General features: G+C 37.8%; 1 protein-coding gene and 3 non-coding genes across 4 annotated transcripts; 2 read left to right on the forward strand and 2 right to left on the reverse strand.

The window, feature by feature from the left end:
* Positions 1 to 1,109: 1,109 nt before the first annotated feature.
* On the reverse strand, positions 1,110 to 1,230 carry LOC144664552 (U5 spliceosomal RNA). Its single transcript, XR_013572831.1, has one exon. It is a non-coding gene; the product is annotated as a U5 spliceosomal RNA (small nuclear RNA).
* Positions 1,231 to 3,495: 2,265 nt separating this feature from the next.
* On the forward strand, positions 3,496 to 3,616 carry LOC144664551 (U5 spliceosomal RNA). The gene has a single exon (XR_013572830.1). It is a non-coding gene; the product is annotated as a U5 spliceosomal RNA (small nuclear RNA).
* Positions 3,617 to 3,876: 260 nt separating this feature from the next.
* On the reverse strand, positions 3,877 to 3,997 carry LOC144664550 (U5 spliceosomal RNA). The gene has a single exon (XR_013572829.1). It is a non-coding gene; the product is annotated as a U5 spliceosomal RNA (small nuclear RNA).
* A 1,091-nt stretch (positions 3,998 to 5,088) lies between these two features.
* On the forward strand, positions 5,089 to 15,764 carry LOC144662216 (uncharacterized). The gene is made up of 8 exons (XM_078522979.1): positions 5,089 to 5,271; positions 5,361 to 5,476; positions 8,123 to 8,186; positions 10,819 to 10,886; positions 11,646 to 11,751; positions 12,247 to 12,365; positions 13,578 to 13,714; positions 14,514 to 15,764. Exons 1-8 carry the CDS (start codon positions 5,202 to 5,204, stop codon positions 14,620 to 14,622), a joined length of 789 nt encoding a protein of 262 aa, XP_078379105.1. The 5' UTR covers positions 5,089 to 5,201; the 3' UTR covers positions 14,623 to 15,764.
* Positions 15,765 to 17,748: the final 1,984 nt, after the last annotated feature.

A 17,748-nucleotide genomic window follows, 5' to 3' on the forward strand; every position in this document is an offset into this window, starting at 1 on the left:
AAACATGGAGTTTGAATGCAACTAGGAATTATATATTTTAAGTTTTTTCTGAGTTATAAAATGAAGCCGTGTCACGCAATATACCAACTGCAGTCCAAGTGTGAATTATAGAGAAGGGCAATAGGTGGTTTTCACTATTACGCCTCCAAAAAATAAATCCAAAACTATTAAGTCAAAAAAATCAATAATGTTACAGGTTGTAGAAAACTACTTAAATTTTTTTGTCAAGTCTCAGGTCATTACGTTATTCCGTACTCGAGTTATCCGACAAAATGTTTCACGCAAATTTAGAGAACACAGTATGGAAACGCCATGTTGGAGTCCAACTGCTAGGACTCCAACATGGCGGCCGGAAATCAATGAAAACATCTGGCATTAAATTCTGCTACAAAAAGCGGTCAGACCACTCTCATTAACAAGTAAACATTAACATGAACACTTCTCGCAAAACCTCAACTGTTCAGATTGTTAAAAATCGCAAGATGAGGCATTTTTTAAAGAGAACGTGACAGCCTTCTAGCGGCCATCTTTGATCTCGTGTGGCGTGAAACTCCGAACTTCAAAATGCTCTATCTTAAAGACGGCGAATGAATGAATGAATGACTTTATTATCGTGTCTAAAATGTTTAGCTGAGGGGAAAAATCCCCTCTACTAATTGTGGACACCTGACTAATAAAAAACTTTAAAAAAACTTAAACCTATCATTGTACAACTATTACAATTAATAGTTTAAAGTTAAAATAAGTTAAAAAGAAAGGAGCTATTTACATAATAAAAACGGGTAAAAAAAGTAAATCTATTTATGTGATAAAAAAGACTATACGAATATTTTAAAAAAGACTCGAATGCTATCGAGCTAAAATCCTTCAACCATGCAGATATATATTAAGGACGTCTAATAGCCAGTGAAGGATAAAAACTCATGGGTCTTGTGATTCTCGAATTTTGATGACGTCACGTGATAACCAAGAATACTTCAGGAAAAAAAATTCACACCGGCATGGCTTTATCAAATTAAAGCCAATTGAAGGCATCAAACGCACTCTCGTATTCTTTGATAACCACTGAGTGGCTTGACTTTAAGTAATCAATCTGGCTCTGTTCAAAGGGCCCCGTCTCAAGGCAGGGCGACGAAAAATTAGACTATAGACTCATTCATTTGTTCTCTTCCACGGAAATCTTTAGTAAAAGGCGAAAGATTTATGCGTGTTGAAGGAAAACCAGAGTTTTTTTTTTTTTTGGATGCAGGTGATAGCGTAGTGCAATGCTATCACGCGCAAACCGGGAAGAGGGTCCTCGAGGACGTCAAAAGGCACCCGAGCAACGAACTCGGCCTCTCCCCGGGCCAGACAACAGACATGGAAACAGACCTAGAACAGACTCAGACAAAACATGGAAGGATAGGAGAATACACCCTGCCCACAGATGAACCTCAACATAGAACAACACATTAGACAAAGGAACATGAAAACATTACCACAGACCAGGAGCCCATGGCTCCTGCACATACACAGAACACGGATTTTTTTTGGATTTTTTGGAATTTTGGATTCAGACTTTAGGACTCAAACACAAGGAAAAGGAAAAGAAAAAAGGAAGGAAACCAGAGTTTTTTTTTTTTTTTTTTTTTTTTTGGATGCAGGTGATAGCGTAGTGCAATGCTATCACGCGCAAACCGGGAAGAGGGTCCTCGAGGACGTCAAAAGGCACCCGAGCAACGAACTCGGCCTCTCCCCGGGCCAGACTACAGACATGGAAACAGACCTAGAACAGACTCAGACAAAACATGGAAGGATAGGAGAATACACCCTGCCCACAGGTGAACCTCAACATAGAACAACACATTAGACAAAGGAACATGAAAACATTACCACAGACCAGGAGCCCATGGCTCCTGCACATACACAGAACACGGATTTTTTTTGGATTTTTTGGAATTTTGGATTCAGACTTTAGGACTCAAACACAAGGAAAAGGAAAAGAAAAAAGGAAGGAAACCAGAGTTAACCAATGGATGTCCGATCGGCGGCCTGTTAAACGGTGATATATCAAGCCATGTGGGACAAACTAAATAATCTCTGTCAATAGTCCTTTGTGTGCGCATGCGTATTGCACACGCTCCAACGTTAAGGCATGTTACACTTGACGATTTTTAACGACGAATATTTTAAAACATGAAAAAAATCCTGTCTGCTCCTGCTGTGTCTTCTGCACCAGGCGTTCGCCGCCAAAAAAACGTGCTGCCAAGTCGGCAAAGAATGCGCATAAACCCAAACGGACCAAACCATGCCAGCTTCGACAACCACGGCTTCGATGGTGGTAAGTGAAACCAGCGGGAAGCACCCAAGCCAACTTGTGCAAGTTCCCCTTGCCAGCGGAGAAGCGATGCAGTCCACTACGCCGTTTCGGGATGTTGCTGCTAATGTTTCAGGCGTGGTTATCAGTAAAAAACTAGGTAAAGAGGTAAAGTCTGCGGAAGCGACAAGGAGTATTTCCACTCCCCCCCCCCCCCCCCTGGATGGGATGCTACTCCATCACGTATCACAACATTATTTCAAGCAGTGAATTTATTGGTGCCCATTTATTCACCTGGGTGGAGAGAGGCACTTTGAGAATGAAATGTTTTGCCCAAGAACACAACGCAGTCCCCCGGCCGCGGGGTCGAAACCGGACAACTTGATCCAGATTCGAGCGTGCTGACCATTAGGTCACCACACCTCTCTAAGGAAAAGACAAAGAGGATACTAATCCGGCTGCTGCTGTACGTACAGGTGACACTTGGAGCTGTGGCTGAGGCTAATGACCACCCTGAGCTTATTCATCATCAAATCGGTTGCTTTCCCGTCTTTCCCGCTCGTGCGCCTTCAGCATTTCGGAGAAAATTCAATCAAAAATAAGAGAGAACGAATATATTGATTTCAAATCACTGTTGCGCATATAGGAGATGTTCTGTGTAACTTGCAGCTCGTCACAGATGTTCTTTGAAATATCCCACTTAGCTCTTTTTGTCGTGTAATCGGATTTTAAAACTACAAGTTGAACTTCAATTTGCTTTCAATGAGTGAAACGAAAAGATCTCGTATTTAAAAGACATTTCCCGATATTAACATAAGAATGCATAATCGCGTTAGAGTTGCTGACGAGATAAGTTTAATAATCGCTGCACTGTATACTGAAGTGCTGATTAGTCAGTAAACTATCAATTATTAACATGGAAAATTGAATATTCAATCGACCCCGGTAACTCGAGCCCCCGCTTAAAAACTCGAACTGTTTGAGTTAGAGTAACCGGGGCTCTTGTGCCCGTTTGAGTCAGCGGTTCAATACAAGACAGCTGTCATGGCTCATGGAGCAGTACATCGTGATACGAGTAACTTGCGTAATAATGCGCATGCGTATTTCAATAGATTAATTTAATATTAAAGTTTGATTTGTTTGTCCCACATGTTTTGTCGCATCATGTTCATCATACCCCTGATCTTCGCTGTTGTCGTTAACTCTGGTTTTCCTTCAACACGCATAAATCTTTCGCCTTTTACTAAAGATTTCCGTGGAGGAGAACAATTGAATGAGTCTATAGACTAATTTTTCGTCGCCCTGCCTAAAGGCGGGGCTCCTAACAAACTTAAGATCAATAACTGCTAAAACTGGTAAAAGTATTTTGATTGCTGGCGTGCCTTTTTGATTTATAGTCAGTAAAACTGTGTTGTTGACAACGCCAACTCCCAACGTTGTAAAATGCGTTTAAACAAGTACATCCGCGCGTTATATTTAAGCAAGAGGCGAAATCATCGAACGCACTCTCGTACTCACTCGAACGCACTCTCTCCACAGAGTGGCTTGAATTAAAATAATAAATTTCTCCCTGTTAAAGGAGCCCCGCCGAAAGGCAGGGCGACGAAAAATTAGTCTATAGACTCATTCATTTGTTCTCCTCCACGGAAATCTTTAGTAAAAGGCGAAAGATTTATGCGTGTTGAAGGAAAACCAGAGTTAACAAATGAAAGCCCGATCGGCGGCCTGTTTAACGGTGATACATCAAGTCATGTGGGACAAACTAAATTATCTCTGTCATTATTCCTGTCATTAGACCTTTAAATGCGCATGCGTATTGCTAACGCTTCAAAGTTAAGGTGATGTTATACGTTTTTTAACAGCGTAGTTTTAAAACATCGAGGAAAATCCTGTCTGCTCCTGCTATGTCTTGCTGTTGAGCATGACTTGGAGCATGACAGTCCGCATTGAAGGTAACGCCCGAGAATAGTTTATTGGAGCATGTTGTCAGTAGGCATAAATAGATTGTGCTCAGCAACTTTTGAGCAACTTTTAGCGTCTTGAGCAACTCTTTGTAGTATCAGCAACCTAGGGTAACTTTTGCCTTCCTTGGCAACTTTTGAGCAACAAATTGATATAAAACCGATCCAAACCAAAAAAGTCGTTTCATTTTGAGGGATTTTTATCTTTTTTTTTTTATCTATTTTTTTATTTTATTTTTATTTTTTATCTATTATTGAAATTATGTTGAGTTTAAAGAGCATATTGATTACAATAAAGTATTTATATTTTTCATATAACAATGGCTTTTTGGACTCTTTTAATGATTTTAAGAATATTTAATGAAAATTTTTAAATGGCAACAAACAAACAAACACGTTTTGGGTATTTTTCTAAAACAAAACGACTCTAGAGCAAGCAACTTTTCTAAATTTTGGTGGCAACTTTTTGATATTTGAGCAACTTTAGAGCAACTTTAAGGTATATTGTGAAGCAACTTTTCCTGAATTTACTAGCACAATCTATTCATGCCTAATTGTCAGTCTTTAAGATATAAACCGAACTTAGCCAGCTAAGTCGCTTATTACGTTCTTTGCTTTTGTTTCAGACGTGTGAAAACCGCGTTTGAGCTTGTATTTGTGCGCGTTTTCACCCGCCTGGTACAAAATGCTGACTCTCCCTCTCCCCCCTCCCCTTACCCTGGGTGCCAGAGGTTTTTCTTGCGCGGTTTCCGAAGAGGAACCCACCGCGCGCGAGAAAAATCCTCTGGTACCCAGGGCACCCTCCCTGACTCCCGACACCTAGTTCTCTGTATTTTGGGTCAGCGGTTCAACACAAGACAGCTGTCATGGCGTCCACTCGAGTTGCAAGCTTTTCAACTTTCTTTTGCAAATAGTCAGACGTTGCAAAGCTTTAAAACACAAAAATGAACATGGAAAGAATTGTTTTTCCTGGACCGTTATGTGCACCTCTCGCCTACGACCCATCATTCAAAGGTTTGTGCATTTTTGGCTTGTTCTCCAAAGTCGAAACCCTCGCCCCGTTTTCAATCATGTTTGTTTTCACCTGTTTTTGCGTTGTTTAGTGGAAGTCCGACTTCATGAACCACTCTGGAAGGTGCAGTTTTCTCCAGACGATATTGCCATTGAGGTTTTGACATTGTGCTCTCAATTGGAGCCTCTGTGCAAGAAAGAATACGCTGTAAGCTACAAGTTTTGTTGTCTCACAGATTAGTTTCACACCTTAATTTTGTTTGTCTAAGTACAAAACAACAGAACAGAAAATTAACTTTAATTCAGATCAATGTTTTTTTTGCCGTAACCTAGTTTATTTGCTCCCTATAGTAAAATTATAAGAAAGTGCATAGGTGAATTCTATAAGATTTTTCAATTTTGCGAAAAACAGCAAAAAGTGTAGGGCTGTGTAAACATAAGCTTATAGAAAAGAATTTTCAAACATAAAAGGAGCTAATTTTATACTACCATATATCCACCTTCAAAGATCAAGGGATGGATAACTAGGTGTAAGCAAAAGCATAAATGTGGTTGCAGATGGGAAGAAAGAAATTTCTTAGTTTTTCTTTGCAACTTTTCTTCACTGGTTAAGGTGGCTCGACCCAGTTTTTTTCTAGCGATACCTATCAACTTTGAAACCCTAATACTTAAAGGGATTAAAGTCAATGACATATCCCCTATATCACATGGATTACACATAGACTGAATTGCAATATGATATAAATTTTTGGGAGATCGGAATGAATATCACGTGACAATGACGTCACACTGGTTTTTGCTCCGAATCGAATTTTAGCCCGTAACCGCATTTTCTCTCGAGATCCTCCACGCTACGTATACCTTGGGTGTTTGCCTTCAGCTCTGCGGAGTTTCATCGAAATCTACAAGAGGAATTTTGAAATATCTTGGAATTTCTTTTTAGATGATATAATTTATGCGAAAAATAAAGATAAGACTTCATATAAAGAAATTTGCTACTTTTTTGATGTTTAATAAGAGGCTTTAGCCCTCATTCCATTTAAAAATGTCCCATATCCGATATCCAAACCGTAAGAAGTAGGTAGACTTGCGCGATTTCGAAAAATATGAAATATATGAATCATAGTGAAGCTCAAGGTTTAGCTCTTTTTACCAATTTTGCGCCTTCTTTCGCAAAAAAAAGCGATTATTTCAAAACTCGTCGATGAATTTTCTCCAAAATTTTTGAGAGTGGCAATTGATCAGTGCACTACACAATCCCTGAATTTCATGCTCATTGAAAACTTCTAAGGTTGTCTAACGTAAACGCAAAATATAGTAAATATTGAAGCGATCTCGTAGTTTTGAATAATTTTGTGCTCTGGGATTTCCTATTGTTTCGAGTTGAGCCCAACATCGAATTCCTGTGCACCACGCGTAAAATGACTACGCTTGGCTACCTTCCGAAAGCTTACCGAAATCTTTCCGAAATGTGGTCCGTTTTAAAGAAAACAATGGAAAAGAAATTGTCACGCAACAACTTTTCTTGTGTGGTCGACATCTTGGCTGAGTTGAAAGTCAAAAATGCCAAGAACAAGAAATGTAAAACAAAAAAAGGCCGCCGTACTGGATGCTACGCTAAAGAAATTAAAACATCAAAAGAAAGAAAGTGTAAACGAGGTAAGTTTCTGAGTACGCTGTCAATGGCGTCAAACTGGAATGGCGTCAAAACATAACCGGCTTTGAGTTTCATTCATTCATTATTGTTTACGTGAACTCGAGATTATTACCATATTCCGAAAGATTTCGGTAAGCTTTCGGAAGGTAGCCAAGCGAGGTCATTTTACGCGTGGTGCACAGGAATTCGATGTTGTGCTCAACTCGAAACAATAGGAAATCCCAGAGCACAAAATTATTCAAAACTACGAGATCGCTTCAATATTTACTATATTTTGCGTTTATGTTAGACAGCCTTAGAAGTTTTCAATGAGCATGAAATTCGGGGATTGTGTAGTGTACTGATCAATTGCCACTCTCAAAGATTTTGGAGAAAATTCATCGACGAGTTTTGAAATAATCGCTTTTTTTGCGAAAGTAGGCGTAAAATTGGTAAATAGGGCTAAACATTGAGCTTCACTTTGATTCATATATTTCATATTTTTCGAAATCGCGCAAGTCTACCTACTTCTTACGATTTGGATATCGGATATGGGACATTTTAAAAAGGAATGAGGGCTAAAGCCTCTTATTAAACATCTAAAAAGAAACAAATTTCTTTATATGAAGTCTTGTCTTTATTTTACGGATAAATTATACCATCTGAAAACAAATTCCAAGATATTTCAAAATTCCTCTTGTAGATTTCGATGAAACTCCGCAGAGCTGAAGGCAAACACCCAAGGTATACGTAGCGTGGAGGATCGCGAGAGAAAATGCGGTTAAGGGCTAAAATTCGATTCAGAGCAAAAACGTGTGTGACGTCATTGTCACGTGATATTCATTCCGATCTCCCAAAAATTTATATTATATTGCAGTTCAGTCTATGAGTAGTCCATGTGATATAGTAGATATGTCATTGACATTAGTCCCTTTAAGTATGAGGGTTTCAAAGTTGATAGGTATCGCTAGAAAAAAACTGGGTCGAGCCACCTTAAGCTGTCATAATTTTACCAAATTTTTATCAAGGGTTGCCCAGGATGTTTGATGACATGCATACGTTCACGAAGGACATCCACATGATGAGATGTCGTTCTCATTTTGGCACTAAAACTGCCACTATAAAAATTCAAATAATTATATACATCATTTAGTGAAATATATTTAATTTCTAAGAAAATAATATAGCTGGTATTGTTTTGTTTTGTTTGTGTGCTAGACATCATTGGGCAAGATTGATGCAGCTCACAAAGTGGAATACCAAAACAAGTTTGAACCGAAAGGTACAAAGACCATTTAATAGTAATGTTGTAGCTAGTACATAGCAATTCAACTCTTAATGCATGACTCCAGAAAATACAATGTATCCATACCTACCCCACAGAAAAAAAAATACAATGTTTAATGTGGTCATTACACTAAACTATGGTTTTGATGCGTCCCGCAGACTAGCAAAATCTGCGGGAACGCACCAGCTAGTTTACAGGTAAGCCACAAAGGAATAAAAATAATTATAAAAATATATGTGACGCATGAATGAGGATACGTAAGAATATAAATTACTATGAGTGAAGGTTTACAAATGTTAAGATGTCTTGATTATGGGGTTGGCATGGGGGTCTCAAAAGCCAAATTTTTTAAAATATGAAAGTATGAAACAACCCAAACCAGAAATCTTCCATGGTGGAGGTATGGGTATTTTCTGAAACAACATAATATAAAAAAAATGGAGATAAGGTCACAATGTTTCACGAGTTTACAAGTATAGTGGCAGGCAAGAATTCCATTTGATCCAGGGAGTGCATTCCTAGTAAAGGAGCTAATAGGGTTATGTGCCACTGTGAAGGGTATGGTTTTCAAGCAGTTTAGTCTGGGATAGATTGGGCTACATTTACCGCAAAACTGCTTGGCGGTATGGAGAATTTTGTCTATCTAGAATTAAAGGAACTGTATGTAAATGTGAATACAAATCATTATTATGTCATTGTGCAACTTAAATGCAACAGACTGCAATAATGTTAGAGTTTCCAGAAGGGAGGATGGGGTAGAAATTTTTGGCATATAGTTTGGAGTAGGGTTGCAAAATGCAGCTGAACTTGGTCAAGAATAGGGAAGGGTTTCAAACTACCCCCCCCCCCCCCCCAGCACTATTTCCACACGACCCGCTGCCAAATGGTGCAGGAAACAAAGACAAGCACTGGCTTCAATAATCCATCACCCAGGCTTGAAGTTTTTATTATTATCAGGGCTGGAAATAACGGCCGCATGATCACCGGTCAAGATGTCCGGCCAAATAAATTTTAGCTCAGTCATACCTCGTTTCTGGCCGGTCAAACACAACATGACGTTTTCTTCTATTTAAATACAATTGACCCCCCATCCCTAAAGTAATAGCCGACCTTTTTTCTAAAGCTGTTGAAAATGTTCTTATTTTTGCTGCTTGTTTATTTTAATAGATGCAAAACGCCACGTGAAATCTACATCTTTTCATGAAAAATTCCGGAGGTGATACTTGTGTCTAAAATTAGATTTTGCAAAAGTTCCAAAACTAGACCACAGATTTTGTTACTGTACAAATCATTGATAATATAAAATGGGCTTATAACCCATGGCCCCAAGCATTGAACAGTATTGTCCCATTTGTTAAAGTTTAGCGATATAGACAAATACAAATTATGATCATGAGCCAGACGTGAGACACTTGCAAAATCACATCATTCGTTTCATGTTACAAAAAAACTTTGAAAAATAGAAATTAAATTACATTGTAGCCAGCAATTGACTTTTAAATTCAAGTGAAACAGTGTTTCATTCATGAAAATTTAACTTGCTTTAAAAAAGTTTGGTTTTCACCATTCATAAACTTGAAAAACAAGACTGTAGAATCAAATTACATTTTACACGAAATTTGCATAAATTTGAATTTGCAAATAAAAGTAGTTGAGACATTAAGAATGAAAACTCGCTCTAATAATTTTTGAGTTCTGATCTGATTGTTATTTTCTGTGTATTAACTATTTGAGAGCTGTTCTCATTTACGACAATAAAAGGCTTTTTCATTTTTTCATTCAACTGCTTGTAGTATTTATAGACATGAAATTATTCAATGTAAACTACTGGGTTCGTATTGCTACGTTCGCCGCACGTATTTAACACTGCGAAAATGCCACAGCAAGTAACACGCTACAAAACGTACAAAGATGTGAAATATTGTTTTAATTGTAACTTCTTTAAATTATATTTTTTATTTCGGGGATTTAGAGCTTTTTTAAATGCGGGAGGAAATGGAGAACTTGAAAATTACGGAATAAAGAGTATGAGACTGAGTGTGAGAACGCCGATGTCTGTTTCAAATGCAACAGTTACAGATCATTTCAGGTCAAAGTTCCACAATTAAGCGATGTGCCTACTTATAGAAAACAACTGAACAGCATGAAAACTTTAGTTTACTTCAATATAATTGAATGTGACCGGTCAACATGACTGGCAAGTGGAAAGTTTGACCGGTCAAATCCCCAATCAGACCGGACATTGTCCGTTGACCGGCCGTTATTTCCAGCCCTGATTATTGTTTTATTTCTTATTAAATAGGGGGTGTCTGGAAATGGAGAACTGGATGTAAATAATTAAAAGCCTCAGGGAAACTATACCCTGCAAAAAGTAGCCTACATGCATGTAGACTACTTTGTATTAAGCCGCTTGCCAAGCTTTACAAAAATTTCAAGTGCTTTTCAAATTTTGCACATCCCAGTTGAGGTTGACTTCAGTCATAACAGCTAGCTAGAAATGCATGTCTGCTTCTGTGAACTAACAACAAACTCTATGTTGTTTGTTGAGATGCACTGACCAATCCTGAAGAATTTGTGCAGTTACGGGAAACTTAATAAACTGTTATTTTGTAAAACTTTCTTATAGCTCAAGTACTCTTTGAGAAAATGCGGGAAATGATTCATTTTCTACCAGACCCAAGACCAACACTAAAAGTAAGTGAGGCATTTCATGCTTTTAGACCCCAAAATGACAGTTTCAGCATTAAAATTCTCCCAAACTGTTATTTGTGCACTTCGGTTTATGATACACCATTGGTCATTTTGTTTTAAAGTCAAAGTACAATTTCTTCTTTTGGGTGATAAGGTCTTGGGATGTAGGACAAAGTAATAAAAAATGAGATGGGGGAGGAGGAGAATAGAAGGAAATGCCTGTAACTGATCCCAAAGATTTTGGAGATTTTTTATAACCCACAGACAGGGCAATGGAGCATCTTGATTGGCCAATGTCCCATCAATTATCTGTTACATGACATATTTTTGATAGAAATGTACATCTCAGTTGAAACTTTCTAACTTATAATTTCGTTCCTGTCCCTCTTTCTCAATTTCGTTTTCCCTCTATCTTTTTCTTTTTTTTTCTGTGTTTTTTTTTTTGCTCTGTCACAACCCAACCTTTCAGCCACCTCTTTTGCTCTCAGAAACGAAATAACTGGAACATGGGCTATGAAAATCCTTGAATGTTCACTCTCAGTCTGCAGTAAGGTTTTAAAGAAAAAAGACCTTTCAAGTTAAGGAGGAAAACACTTGCATCAAATGCTGTCTGTTTGTAAAGACTTTTTTTAAATTCTCATTTCAACCACTCACAACAGTGAGCATCTTAGTCAGTTTCCTAAATACATTCCCTCAAACTATACAATTTGGCATTTATTAAAAGTAACAGCTCATTAATTTGTGGTATGTTTTTTCCTACAGGAGTACCTTAGACAGACTGGATTATCTTTATTGTTTCCGAGAGTCACTTCTTATTTGACAAACCCAGAGAGACCAGCATTCCAAAGCCAGAAATCTTCCATGGATGGTAGTGATTTCTCTCAATAACTCAATTATCATAAGGCATTAAGTAGTTAACTGTAACTGTAAACCTTTGTAAGTTAAAATCCTCCCCCCCCCCCACCCCAACCGAGCCAAAAACAAAAAAAAAAGTCACCTGAATTGCAAGAGTTGCTATCTTTAACTTTTCTTCAAAAGGAGCTATTATTGGAGGACAACCCTATCCCAAGGGTTTAGGCATCGCTAGTTGCTCTCCAGGGGGACAACGAACAATAACGTCGATGTAGCTAAATATTAGAATTCTGCAAACTTTGCAAAAATCCATCATTCTCTGAAGAAGACCGCAGAAGGCGATCGAAAATTTAGAGTATTGTTTTATATTTTTAGATCTGTTTTAAACATTTTTATATTTTAAGCTATGCTATATATGTTGCTGCATTATATTTTTCAAGTCGAATGATTTTTAACAGGGAAGGTTATCTTGTGAGTCAATTGTGAGCTGAACTTTGTGTTTGTATTGCAGGGTATTTTCTGCATCTTGGGATGTTAAATCAACTTATAACCCTGAGTCACCAGCTGAACAGTGATGCATTCAACCTGACAAATCACAAATACATGGCTCATCAAACAGCACTGCTATATGTGAGTTACTTACAGTCCCTGTTGAATCACCTCTATATGTGTTGGCTATAAGTATTAAAGGGAAGAGGATCTCCAAGATTCAGTAAGAATAGCTGTGAGAACCTGAAGATCAGCCAAACCATTGGGTAGAAAAGTATTTCTACTCCCCCTTGGATAGGACACTAGTCCATTGCATGGTTACACCCAGCATTAAATTTGTTGGTACCCATTTATACACCTGGGTGCAGAGAGGCACTGTGAAAGTAAAGTGTCTTGCCCAAGAATACAACGTAATAACCCTGGCCAGAGCTCAAACCCAGACTGTTTGATCTGGAGTCCAGAATACTAACCATTAGGCCACCATGACTCCTACTAGGCTAACCACTATGTTTTTCTTGGGAGATTGAAATAAAAATTGTAAATTAATCAAAATGGTCAAAGAAATTGGGAAAAAGTTTGTAGGATCCAGTAAGCGACAGAACATTGTGCTGATCTTTTGATGCGGAGGCTCCAGGTTAGTTAGGCATCCACCCTGCAACCATGTATTAAATTAGTTGCTTTTATTACCTTTTACAACAAGCATTGTTTACCTATTCTTTTGGAAGAATCCTTTTCTAGTGTTTTAAATGTTGTAGTGAATCTTTAAAAACTCTTGTAATTGAAAAAAAAAATAAACATCCTGAGCAAAAGGAGTCAGCTTTTGCGGAATTATGTTTTTGTTTGCGACATTCTACTACTGGGTGGCAAAAACAGTGGCTGATCAAGGGGGTAGACTGGATGGAGTGTCCTTTCCCATCACATTTTGCTGAAAAATAAAAAGGCCTGAGAGACAGAAAATTTCCATACCTTTCCCCCTTTTGGTACAAGAAAGGGTCCACCTGCACAAACTTCAACCCACCCCCTGAGAAAGAAAGGTGCATCATCTCCCCCTTAGCCATATGAGCATTTCAAGTTCCACCACTGAATAAGAATTATTGAAGTTCTAAAAACACATGTGTGCTTCAAGATAACTTCCAACTTATTCATGAAAGTGAACAAAGGCAAGGCACTAAAGCAGGGTAACAATTATCTTTCCTCTGTTCACTTTCATGAATATTGGATTTTATCTTGACCTACACATCTGTGTTCGGAACTTAGATACCATTGATTATGTACGTACTGAAGCTTTAGTAATGAAATTCTAGAACAGTGTCAATACTGCCAACAACTCATTTATAATATCTTTGTCAACAGCAATCTGTAAATCAGGCTGGGACACCTCTGGCAGACTACAAAAAGAACATTGAATCTAATTTCAAAAGTTTAAAAGCTGGTTTAGTTCCAAAAGACAAGGAGTCTGTACCAAAACTGCCTCAGGCTCAGAAAGAATGGTAAGAAAAATCTTGTTTTGGTAAACTTGTTGTAAGATACATGTATCATGTGAAAAAATGTTACCGGTACCTTACTGCATTTTGCAAAAAAGAGATTTTGCACAACATTTTGATAAGGTCCCTAGTCTATGAGTCATAAGTCAATGAGTCAAGGTGATTTTTACACAAAGTAGGATATTATCTATTGAAACACAGTAGTAGTAGTTACCTTTATTTAAAAACACGATTTGGATAAAAGCTTACAGCTTGTGGGGTCGTGTAAATTAAAGTATTTAAAGTTTGCCTGAAAACAAATTAGGTTAGAAACACTCCACTTTGGTTGCAGTTAGTTCCACTCCAATTTTCCGTGTAGTTAGTTCCACTCCAGTTTGCATCTGGTTAGCCCACTCTGGTTTGCTTGTTGTTGATCCATGGTTTGCCTGTATAGAAAATTAGCTTAGAAACACTCCACTTTGGTTGCAGTTAGCTCAGCATGTATCAATTTGCTTGTGGTTTGTTTCAGTCCAGTTTGCTTGCAGTTAGTCTACTGTGGTTTGCTTGTTGTTAGTTCTACTCCAGTTTGCTTGTTGTCAGTCCCACTTCAGGTTGCTTGCAGTTAGTTCCACTCTGGTTTGTTTGTGGTTAGCTTTTATTAGTAAGGCCATTGACTCATTTGACTCATAAAAACTTTAATCTCCATTAAGACACTTAAACGTAGTCATCCTGCAAGGTTATGCCTTGTGTTCCACCTGTGGACGATAACTGTAGTCACCAGAAATTTACTTTTGTTCACTTAATATTATCTTTATTCTCCCTGTAGGATTGGCAGTGTCACAGCCAATATTCTTGATGGTGTCCAGTCCCTGCCATCAGGTCTCACTCAACCCATGATATCAGCCATGACATTCGTTGAACAGCAGCGGCAGTAAACAAATTATATATATTACTTAGAAGGCATTAGTTTTTCTGTGTTTATTGCAAAAGTGTGAATTTGATTGCCTAGCCTTTTGTTTGCTACCCACTGATAGTCTTTAACATGTGATCATATTCAAAACTATCTTCAACTTAGTTCTCTTATCCCATGGTTAATAATATCTTGCACCCACCAAAGTGAAAAGTCAAGACAAAAAAATAATCATCTCCATGTTTAACTGGTAACTGCTGTTATTTCAGAGGTAAAAAATTATTAACAAGGTTTTTCCTTACTTCCTTCCATCAGTTGTGTGCAATTATCATATTTCGACCAGAACATATTAAATATCTACAGGCAAGGCTCCTGTAGATGATCACAAATTTTTTGAGCTTAGGTAATTGCTAGAAGAGTATCATTAATAGTATCTTAATAAGGTGTAATACAATATAGTTAGCTTGAAGTTTAAGTCGATAACAAGAAACAACTACCTATTCATCTCAGGGGAAGTTTCTTTTAGACGAGCCTAGCTTTTTCAATCCATAATATATAGCACAGTTTGTACATGTAGACTTATTAAAAGTGAAGTGACTACTCATGTCAGTGAAATTTCTTTAGGCATTCTTTATACATTTACCCTAAAGACAACTGCAACTCAATGAATGCAATGGTCGTGAAAAATAAAATATCCTAGCTAATGTTACAGTAATTTATGATAATTATTTCAATTATTATGTCTTTTGATGGTAAACACAATGTAACAGTTTTAAAATATTAATATGCCAAACTATTTGGCTGATGAGGAAAGGGACCATAAGGGTTGTAAATAATCTCTGTTGTCAATAAGAATGTAAAGTTATCAAACTACAAATGTCATTGTTAGAAAACTCTCTCGGATGGAAATTTAAAAAATACGGCAAGTAAAGTATGGTATTCCCAATGCAAACTTTAAATCAATTTCAACCAGCACTGCCCTTTGATAAGGGATGTGAATAATCTCTGTTCACTGTATATTTAAGATTGTAGAACAAATTGCAGGAATACTTAGTGATGAGCGATAATTCGTTTAATTTATTTAATATTTAATTTTGTTTCTAAGGTAATTGACTAAGCTAGCCAGAAATTGGAAAGGTTTTCAATAAATGCACATACCAGAAGGAACATTTGTCTCCTTTGTTTTGTCAATTAATTTATTGTTTTCATGCGGGATATTACATACAAATCTAAACAGTATTTCAGTTAGCCTGAATATCTGCCGTCTTCTCTTGTCACTTGCTTCGGAGATAGACGCAAGATCTTTTTTGGGAGTGAGCGACCAGAGAAGACGGCTGAAATTCAGGCTATACTTCGGTTGCCTTGCCATCGAAATAATTGAGATTTTTTCCCTCTTTTTTTGTTCAAACTACAACGGTGACAGGAAGAGAAACAGAGGGAGAAAGGTAGACATTACTGCCAAGGGTAAACTAACTTAATACGAAAGGACACCGCTTCCAAAAGAGGCCTTTCTTTAGAATATCTGTGGGTAAAGTTGCACTTGAACCACTGACCCATACCGCTGGAGCTTATCCCAGTAGCAACTAGGATCCCTAGGAGTATTGTAACACCCCGAAATAACAAGGGGCCTAAAGGGGTAATTTGGAAACTGGGAAATAAGATTTGGGTCAACGGCACTGGGATTCTGGGAATCACAAAGAAAGAATGTAAATAAATAGGCTGGGAAATAAGATTTATACCCACCCCTTCAGGGCTCCTCTAACAGTGCGACGGTACTCATTCCACACCTCCATCTTGCCACTTGCTGGATTTGGTCTTGGTTCATTTGAATTTGACTCATCGCCCTTATTAACTTCACTGACCAGTTGGCATTCTTTTAAAACATTGCTGTAATCCAAAACCTTTTTCCTCAGATACACGGCTCTACAAACCAAATATCATAAATTACTTTATTTGCTGTAATTTTTCAAGATTGTGACCTAAGCTTCCCTTCATATAAGCATTACACAAAATATGTGGTTTTTTAAGCTTATCGTAAATACAATGATGTTATTACTTTCCTTTTGAGTAGAGATTCAGCTTTTTCAGTTCGGATTTATCCTGAGCTCTCTTGGTATCAAAAATTTCGAAATCACAAACGATAATTTTAACGAACGAACAAACGCCTGGAACGGGCTAGTCTTGCTCGGAATGGCTGGCTGCGATCAAGTAAACTGAATTCTTCTTAATTTAATATAAATGCTGTGGTTCAATTTTAACCTTGATATAATCTGTTATTTTCTTTAATGATTATTTTATATTCAATATCATATTAAATACCATCTAGTTGTGAACAAAGGAACATAGTGAATTGTACCAAGGGTAAAATTAACCCACACACATACTGATATAGTGAAACACCGACATGTCGAATTACCAAGAGCCAGGGAAAATGTATAACTTTCGTCGGGCTGAAGAATCTCATTTATAGAACCGGAGGCTTCGTTACAGAGGGTTTCGTTTTATCAAGGTTCCATTGGGTATTTCCTTCCAGTCAAACCTCTCTTGCTTGTTACTATTTTTGTCGACGATGCGCATTGGTTGAAATGGAACAATGGACAATACTGCGTGAAAACGAGGCCTGAGCGCTTCAAATATGGCGATCGGTGATCGATGTGAAATGGCGACTTTGAAATCGCATTTAAAGGTGAGAAATTTTCATGAAATGTTAGTTCTAAAAGAGATAAGCAAACTTATCAGCTAAGGAAAGAACTGCCTTAAGCTATGGTGAGAAAGTTTGCTAAACTGAGCTAGAAATTAAAAGAAAAACTACATGTCACGTCGGGTGGAAATCCTCAAGCAGTCTCGAGTCCTCCCGCTGCATCTCTGAACTTCGCAAATAATGGAATCGCTTTTGATAAAAGAGCCAGACAGATATGACGACTATTTTAAAAGCTATCGAATAGGAAGTCAAATCATATGTTTATGCAAACAGCTCCTCACGGATTTACCCAGTTGCGTTTGAAGATTTAACTTACTCTGCGTGCATGCAATATTGGCAACCAGCGAAAATCCAAATCCGGGAGATCATCGATTTTGCTTGAGGTACCTCTCGTGGAATAGGCCTTATCACAGTTTTCGACGCCATCTTGACGAGTAGGCAAAGCGGGTA

This window comes from Oculina patagonica, chromosome 8 (assembly GCF_052425735.1).
Source record: "Oculina patagonica isolate OP01 chromosome 8, crgOcupat, whole genome shotgun sequence".
Taxonomy (NCBI): Eukaryota; Metazoa; Cnidaria; class Anthozoa; order Scleractinia; family Oculinidae; genus Oculina; species Oculina patagonica.

What these genes read in the sequence shown, in the direction of transcription:
- LOC144662216 (XM_078522979.1), top strand. Translation starts at nt 5,202, where the DNA reads ATGAACATGGAAAGAATTGTTTTTCCTGGACCGTTATGTGCACCTCTC. An exon ending in AAACAAGTTTGAACCGAAAG is followed by an intron (nt 8,187 to 10,818) that starts GTACAAAGACCA and finishes ACTTTCTTATAG; the next exon opens with CTCAAGTACTCTTTGAGAAA. An exon ending in ACCCAAGACCAACACTAAAA is followed by an intron (nt 10,887 to 11,645) that starts GTAAGTGAGGCA and finishes TTTTTCCTACAG; the next exon opens with GAGTACCTTAGACAGACTGG.